At 43.6% G+C, this 8,282-nt stretch overlaps 1 protein-coding gene across 11 annotated transcripts in view; it reads left to right on the forward strand.

Annotated features, from left to right (window-relative positions):
- The first annotated feature begins 1,069 nt into the window (after positions 1-1,069).
- Positions 1,070-8,282, forward strand: part of Ica1l (islet cell autoantigen 1 like) — a 47,617-nt gene continuing 40,404 nt past the window's right edge. For 8 of the 11 annotated variants that reach the window (XM_032902893.1, XM_032902897.1, XM_032902896.1 and 5 more), the window contains exon 1: positions 1,256-1,380. In XM_032902893.1, the coding sequence (XP_032758784.1) occupies positions 1,332-1,380 (49 nt within the window). In that variant the 5' untranslated portion in view covers positions 1,256-1,331. Of the gene's footprint in view, positions 1,112-1,255; positions 1,381-1,406; positions 1,559-1,579; positions 1,738-8,282 lie in introns of those variants that run through there. The other 3 variants (XM_032902899.1, XM_032902898.1, XM_032902900.1) reach the window with 3 other exon arrangements.

Below are 8,282 nucleotides of genomic sequence, written 5' to 3' on the forward strand. Positions count from 1 at the left end.
CCACCTACCATCTCAGTATGACCTAGGAAAGATCCGGAAAACTGCAGTTGACCAATCATACCCGCTTCCTGCTAATTCATACTCCTTCAAGGATTTGGACTTTGAGGAGCAGAAGCTATTGACACTTTCCTTGGGTGTGGGGAATCCCAAAATTGCATATAATTTCAAGTATTTATCCTTTATTTGAAATCCAAAATAGCTGTGTAAGAATTTAAAGGTACCTTAAAATTTTTAGTTCAAATCAGCCCGTTATAGAAGTATCTTTTCTAGTCTAAAACTTAAAAGCTTTACAGACTACTTTGTAATTAATATTTAGTCTGGATCCTTACATCATGTAGTTATCTATGATCCATCAGATAGTTACCCCAAGAGTTAAGCGGGTTTTCCCCCCATTGCCAGCCTATATGTCACATATACAATGAATTCGTATATGGTAAACCTTCAGGAAAGTTGAATTTGGATGCCAACTTGAAAAGGAAAGCACTTTGAGTTCATTACTCCTTACCAGTAATAATTTTCCTTTCTACTGATTTCCATTTCTTTTCCCTGAGGTTTTTTTAAGCTCAGAATTTGCTTTTTACTCTTGAAAACAGGTCTATCATTCACTCTCACTCTCGGAACTGTAGTTCTGTATGTGGCATTTGAAGTCAGTTATTAACAGTCGTCCCTCTTTAAACCTTTAAAAATGAGAGTGTGAAGACCCGCGTGAACACTTGCCTCGCGCTGAGCCCTAGTACAAAGTGGCGACCACGACGCAGAGGCAGCGCGGGGACTGCGGGAGCTGGGAGGCAAGGCCAAGCCGGTCTTCCGCGCACCCACCTCGGCTGCCCCGGCTCAGCGAGGGTCCCTGGTTCAGCGCCTGGCGTCCGTCACTTCTCACCCGCAAGCCACAGCCAGGGCCCGCGCCCTCCGCCGGGGGATACAGGTACTCCGGAGCGCGCACAGCGGAGCGGCCGCGCGCAGGGCCGCGGGTTTAAATCTCCCGCCGCGAAGCCCCGCACCTCGGCGCACCGGCGCGGCGGGCGCGGGCTCGCGGGCGGCGGCTGGGCCGGTGCGCGGACGAGCTCGGCGCGGCCCGAGCGGCGAGGAGCGGCGCGGCTCCGGCGGCGCGGTGAGCGTCCGGGGTCTGGCCCGCCGCTCCCCCAGGGCGGCGGGCGGCGGTGGCCAAACCTGGTTCCCCATGACGACGGCGGGCGGGGGCGCGGGCCGCGCGCTCTCGGTGGGCCGGCCTCAGGCGGCGGCCTCAGTGGGCCTGGCCCCTCCGCGGCGGGGGCGTCTCCCGCGCTCCCTCCAGGGGAAGCCGCGGCCTGAGGCCGGCCTTGGCGCTCCGGATGGGGGCAAACATTCACAGCCCGGCGTGCTTTCCTGTTGGCCGCCTTTGTACGTCGCGCTTAATTTATTTTTATTATTGTCCTGTTACGGGATATCTTCCTGGCCGACCAATTGGGGGATCGACGTGGTGAAAATAACCTAAGCAAAGCTGCCGGTTATAGTTAGTGGTGTGAGGAATGCATCAGTCACCTCGCGGGGTGTCCGTACACAAAGCCTCCTCTCCCAGGTGGGGACCCCAGCATCACCGCACGGATTCGGCTGGGGAAAAGCAGGCCAGGTGTCTCTGATCACTGACCTCACCTGGGCGACGATGCTGGCAGCCGATACCTGATGCTCTAAGAAAGATAGAGAAGGGAAATACAATCCTGCCTGGCATCTTACTCGTGAGCTGTGGGCTTGCCAGCGGTGCGTGTGGGTGGGTGGTGTCATGTAAAATATGTTCTTCATGCACAAAACATACAACCTGTTAGCAACTGTGGGTCACTGAAATAGTTTGTAGGGAGATGATATTTCCTTGTGGTTTGGGCTCTAAATATTTAAGTATTGATTTATTTGATATTCTGCCTTAAGCGATGTCTTGTAAAGTGATATCACTTTAATCGTCTTCACATCAATATTTATTTAGCAGCTACAGGTACCTTATTCTTTAATGGAAATTTATTATATATTACAATTATACATTTATTGGCCGATTAAAGATCTAATGGCGGGTATATTTTATATGACCAAAGTTAAAAGATCGTATTAATTATCAGTTCACAACATTACCAGTTTTCTTTGAACTCTTTGTACTTACGTTAATAATGCAAAATGGGTTGTACATGTAGCTATTGGAAACAGCAAAGCATTGTCTAGTTACCAGCAATCCTAATTGCTAGAGGAATATTGTAATCTTAGAAGGGTGCTGAGATCCTGGCTCAAAAGGCAAAACCGTAAACATGAGACTGATGGGAAAAGCAGGAGTCCATGATTTCATTGTAGATGTTTGTCGTGAAAATTACATTTATTCCAGTGACTGAAATAAGACCAAATATCAAAATATTAAACATAAAACACTCCATCGTTTTATACTAACAAACTCTGGTTTTCTGTAATACATACTCTGAGTAAAATCTTTTCTTGTTTACTTTCTCAACACTATGTCTTCTTTTAATTTTTATCATTTTTATATTCTTTAACAACAGAAGGGATGTGTAAAGAACTTTAAAACATTTCTGAAACTGGGGATTCTCATTAAGTGAAGTGACTTTTTTTCCATATCCCTTTTCCCATTGGTGAATTGGTCCTTTGCATTTATCGTTTATATTATACCTTTTTTTTTCCAGTTGGGTTTTTTTAAATCAACTTACATTAAATTTTTACCTTTTTTCTTTAATAAAATGTTCAGATTTCTGTTTAGATCCAGTGTTTATAATTAAAAATAAATTACCGGGGCTGGAGAGATGGCTCAGCGGTTAAGAGCACTGACTGCTCTTCCAGAGGTCCTGAGTTCAAGTCCCAGCAACCACATGGTGGCTCATAAACCATCTGTAATGGGATCCAATGCCCTCTTCTGGTGTGTCTAAAGACAGTGACAGTGCACTCACATACATAAAATAAATAAATCTTTAAAAAAATAAAAAAAATAAATTACCATCTATAAACATCTTATTATTTTACCATTGTTGGCCCATTTGTAGAACACTAAGAAAAAAGCTTAAAAGGCAGCTAAAGAGAAGACTTAATGAAACATTTACAGAAGCCAACATTAGCAACAGTTGGCATTTTGTTGTGTTTCTTTTTGGTAGTTTGTTTTGTTTTTTAAAATCTTGTTTGTGGTGATGGGACATGAAAACTGGGCTCCAAGCATACCCAGCTACATACTCAGCCCACGCGTGGTTTTATATTACCATTTCCAGATTTGTACCTTGGGGATTGTGATTTTTCTGGATTTCAGCATTCTAGCTAATGGTGTTGGGAATTGTATTTTGATAATATGGCCCTAACTTACCTTTGGCCATAAGTCGGACATCTTGTTGGTCCAGTTGTAAGCCACCACAATAAAGAAGCTATATAATTCTTGTAGTATAGTAGGTAAAAAAAATATTTTGTTGTTGTTTTCAAGACAGGGACTCCTGATCCTCCTGCCTTTACCTCCTAAATGGCAGGTTTATCGAGGGTGAAACACAGGCGCGCGCGCACGCACGCCCACACACACACACACACACACACACACACACACGCACAAGCCCACCTAAAAGTTGTTTTAATTAAGTGTGCAATAGCTTGCCTAAAAAGTTGCAGTTTTTATTTGAGAATACATTATTAATGGTTAAAAAGGGCTACCCCCATAGCCTTCATCCATGGTGGTTGTTTTGGTGGGAGAAGTCTTGCCTTGGTGGCTCCTGACCGATTCGGTGGTGGTTGTTGAGGTTAGAGTGGCTGTAACAATTTTGGATTTTTTCATTTGTTTTTGTTATTTTTAAGATCGGTGAAATTTGCTATGCCAGTTAACTTTGCTTTAGGAATGATTTGTCTGTGGCTTGCAATGCGAATACTGCTCGGTAGCACAGCACTTTTTCAGTGTAGGGCTGGTCCCTTCAAGCCCTGCATCTACCTTGTCAGCCAAGCTTACGTGATGTCCTAAGCCTTTTGTTATTTCTCCAGCATCCTCTGTGTCTTCACTAAGACACCAAGCCTCAAGAAGCTGCTCCTTATCCACTGTTCCCTTACGCGATGCAGTAACTCAGCTACAGCCGCAGGCTCCACGCCCAGGTCTAGTTTTCTTGCTACACTCATCACATCTGCAGTCACTTCTCCATCCAAGTCTTGAGCGCCTCAGAGTCATTTGAGAGTTGAGATAACTCTTCCTGGCACCAGCTAATATACTTTGATCTCTTCTCATAAGTCCTGGATCAAAGTGTCTGAGACGCTGACTTTTTGGAAAGGTCATTATGTAATTTCCTGGGTCTGTCATAGGAGTGGATGTTACACTTTGTAAAGTGCACTTCTTTAACAGTAAGATTTAAAAGTTGAAATGACTCCTTGGTCTACTGGGTGCAGAATGGATGCTATGTTAGCAAATGTGAAGTCAATATGAATTCCATTGAAAATTCCCATCAGAGCTCCTGGATGACTAGGTGTGTTGTCAATGACTACTTAAAAAGCTTTGGTTTTACCATTTACATTTCTGCCTCACAGTCAGGACAGAACTGCTGGAGAATATCAACTTCTGGCTGACGAGGGAATGTAGAACTTACCCTTTAAAGTTCTCACCTGTCACCTACCTGACCAATTTCTTTCTCTTAGTATCAGCAAAATCAATTTGATATCAATATAGCCCTTCTTGCTTCATCATTCTTTGCCTAGTGTCTATGTTGTAGAGCAAACTTTAAAGCAATAGAAGTCTTTTTATACAAGCTCTCTTTCTGCCAGGTAGGATTGTATACTTGTTCAGTCTGACAGCCTTTCACCTGACGTTTTTAATCTTCATATCGCATCATCACTGATAGAATTGATGACCATGAAAAAGGAGTAGGAAAGGGAGGGATAAAATCTGCCAGAGCTGAAAATCTGCATGTAAACTTTGACTCTCCTAAATTTAACTTTCAATAGAGTACTGCTGTGTGGAAGCTGGGCTGATAATATAAACTTTGATGAATAGGCTATTCCATGTGTTGTATATAATGTGAGTGGTGCCAGAAAAATAAGCTGTGGGAGAGGTCACTGTGTAAAAGGAAGGTCAGTTCACTGGTGTGGCCAACTGCTCTGAGATGTGAGTATTCTCTGAACTTCCTACAGACTCCTGATTCTTGAGTTCAGCAGACTGACAACACAAGGTGTACGTGTGTGACTCCTTCCTTGGTTATATTTGCTTGACATAGGATGGCACCAGGAAGAGCCTGACGTGGAGTGGAGACATGCTTTAATAAACTGTAATATCTTAAAAAAAGCTTTGGTTTTGTTTTTCAGTACAAATATAAGATGGTATGTCACTATGATGCTCAGGTTCAAGCAATTCTCCTGCCTCAGCAGCTGGGACAACAGGAACATACTACTGTGCCCAGCTTACCAGCAATATTGTGAAAGGATCCTTCTTTCCTCGGCAGTGGCTTCAGCAGTGGAATTAGAACAGTCGACAAACAGGGCTGTAATAGAGACCCTGTCACCCAGGCTTAGTCCCGTTAGACAGCACAGTCAGCAAGTGTAGTATGACTCTATGTGTGTGTGTGTGATGTGTGAATATCTTTGGAGGTTTTTGAATATATATATATGTATATATATATATGCGTGCTATATAGATGATATATTCATGCCTATATCAACAATTTCCTTGTAATCAATTTTAAGTTTGGAACATTAACTATATCTACATGTTGTGTGGACATATATATAAAACAATTGTCTTGGTTTGGTTTTTCCTGTGTAGCCCTGGCTGTCCTAGAACTAGCTCTGTAGACCAGTCTGATCTTAAACTCAGAGATCTGCCTGCCTCTGTCTCCCGAGTGGTGGAAAGTGGTGGACAGTAGTAGGCAAAAGTAGTGGACAGTAGTGGACAGTGGTGGACAACAGTAGTGAACAGTGGTGGACAGTAGTGGACAGTGGTGGGCAGTAGTGGACAGTGGTGGACAGTAGTGGACAGTGGTGGTCAGTAGTGGACAGTATTGGTGGTCAGTAAGTGGACAGTAGTGGACAACAGTAGTGGACAGTGGTGGACAGTACTGGACAGTAGTGGACAATAGTAGTGGACAGTGGTGAACAGTAGTGGATAGTGGTGGACAGTAATGGACAGTAAGTAGACAGAGGTGGACAGTGGTGGACAGCAGTAGTGGACAGTAATGTACAGTGGTGGACAGATGTGGACAGCAGTGGTGGACAGTAATGGACAATAGTAGTGGACAGTGGTGGATGGCAGTGGTGGACAGTGGTGGACAGTTATGGACACCAGTAGTGGACAGTAGTAGACAGTGGTGGACAGTGGTGGACAGTGGTGGACAGTAATGTACTGCAGTGGACAGTAGTGGACAGTGGTGGACAGCAGTGGTGGACAGTTGTAAACAACAGTAGTGGAAAGTAGTGGACAACAGTAGTGTACAACAGTAGTGGACAGTGGTGGACAACAGTGGTGGACAGTAGTGGACTACAGTTGTGGACAAAAGTAGTGGACCACTGTCAATTCCAAGAACATTAGTTCACTGCTGTCCATCTCGAAATGATTCTGGGGGTCTCTTCTCATCTTTGTAAACCTTTTTTTTTTTTTTTTGGTTCTTTTTTTCGGAGCTGGGGACCGAACCCAGGGCCTTGCGCTTCCTAGGTAAGCGCTCTACCACTGAGCTAAATCCCCAGCCCCTGTAAACCTTTTTTTAAGTCACTGTTATGTAGTTCTGGTGTACAAATCTGAGCCTCCTTGTTAGAATTGTTTCCGCATTGTCTTTCTTTTTATTCTCATACATGGCAATTTCTTTTTTTCTTGTATTTTTTTAAGATTTATTTTACGTATATGAGTACACTGTAGCTATCTTCAGACACAGCAGAAGAGGACATCAGATCTCATTACAGATGGTTGTGAGCCACCATGTGGTTGCTGGGAATTGAACTCAGGACCTCTGGAAGAGCAGTCAGTGCTCTTAACCGTTGAGCCGTCTCTCCAGCCCTCAAGAGGATTTTTTAAATGTTACCGTTACAGTAGTATCTTTTTCTTTCATGTAGTGCTGCTTTTTCTTGTTATTTGTTTTGTACATTATTTATCGTTGAATGGAGCCGTTCTGTTTTGGCTTAATCTTTGCCTGAGCATGGTGTGAGCAGAGCCACTGTAAGCCCTTCCTGTTCACCTGGCTTTGGAAGAGCTGCTGTGGAGTCTGAGGCTGGGCACTGGGCGCAGATCACTGTTCTCTGCTGTGATTGGCTGCTGGGTGCTACAGTTCCCAATGGTTCTGGTGCTTCCTGTCTATGTTTCCCTACATACTGATTCCTTTCTTGCCTCTGGGCAAGAATTATTTTTAAACGTTCCATAAGCTGCCCTGAATTTTAGGGTGCTCACTACTTTTTGCCTTTTTAATGCCGAGGTTAAAAGTAAAGCATTTGGGGGCTGGAGAGATGGCTCAGAGGTTAAGAGCACTGACTGCTCTTCCAGAGGTCCTGAGTTCAATTCCCAGCAACCACATGGTGGTTCACAACCATCTGTAATGGGATCTGATGCCCTCTTCTCTTCTGGTGTGTCTGAAGAGAGCAACAGTGTACTCACATACATGAAATAAAAAAATCTTTAAAAAATTAAAAAAAAAAAGTAAAGCATTTGGACTGATGGATTTTTTTTAATCAGCTCTTTATTAAGGGAGCAGGTGGGGAAGAAAGTGTCCTGAGTGCAGTCTTCAGGCAGAGTGGTTCTGCAGATGAAGGTCTTCGGAAGAGTTCCCAAGCTTTTCATCTTTGTAGACCTCGAGTGGTGATGGTAGGCCAAAAGAGCTGAGAATTGAATTCACCAACTTTAAGTCTTGTTGAATTGGTTCTACCCAACTGAGGCATGTAGTCCGTTTATAAATTCTTCTGTCAGGTTCTCACAGAGGAAAATTGTAAAGAAGTATTTCCACCGTAAATAGGCCCTGTTTTCAGTTGTCTATTCTGTTATCTTGTGGTTGGCTGCTGTGACTTCAAGGTTCATATTTTCAAATCAGTGGTGAGAACTCCCACAAAAGTGGCTGTATATGACATTAGAGGGCATTCATATCAGATTCAGGCATCTCCTTACATTTGATTTATATTTTATTATATCTGACTTTTATTTATTGACATCAGAGCTTTAAAAATATGGGTATTTCGCGTGTGGAATATTTTACTTTTAGAGAAAAGACTTATGTAATATAACACCTATTTCATTTTTTCCTTTTAAATCATTGCTCATCTGACCCCACCCCCACCCCCCAGCTCTCCAGGACTGAACTGTATATCTGACTGGCCTAGAATTCCACCCC

Source organism: Rattus rattus, chromosome 5, assembly GCF_011064425.1.
Source record: "Rattus rattus isolate New Zealand chromosome 5, Rrattus_CSIRO_v1, whole genome shotgun sequence".
NCBI classification, from domain to species: domain Eukaryota; kingdom Metazoa; phylum Chordata; class Mammalia; order Rodentia; family Muridae; genus Rattus; species Rattus rattus.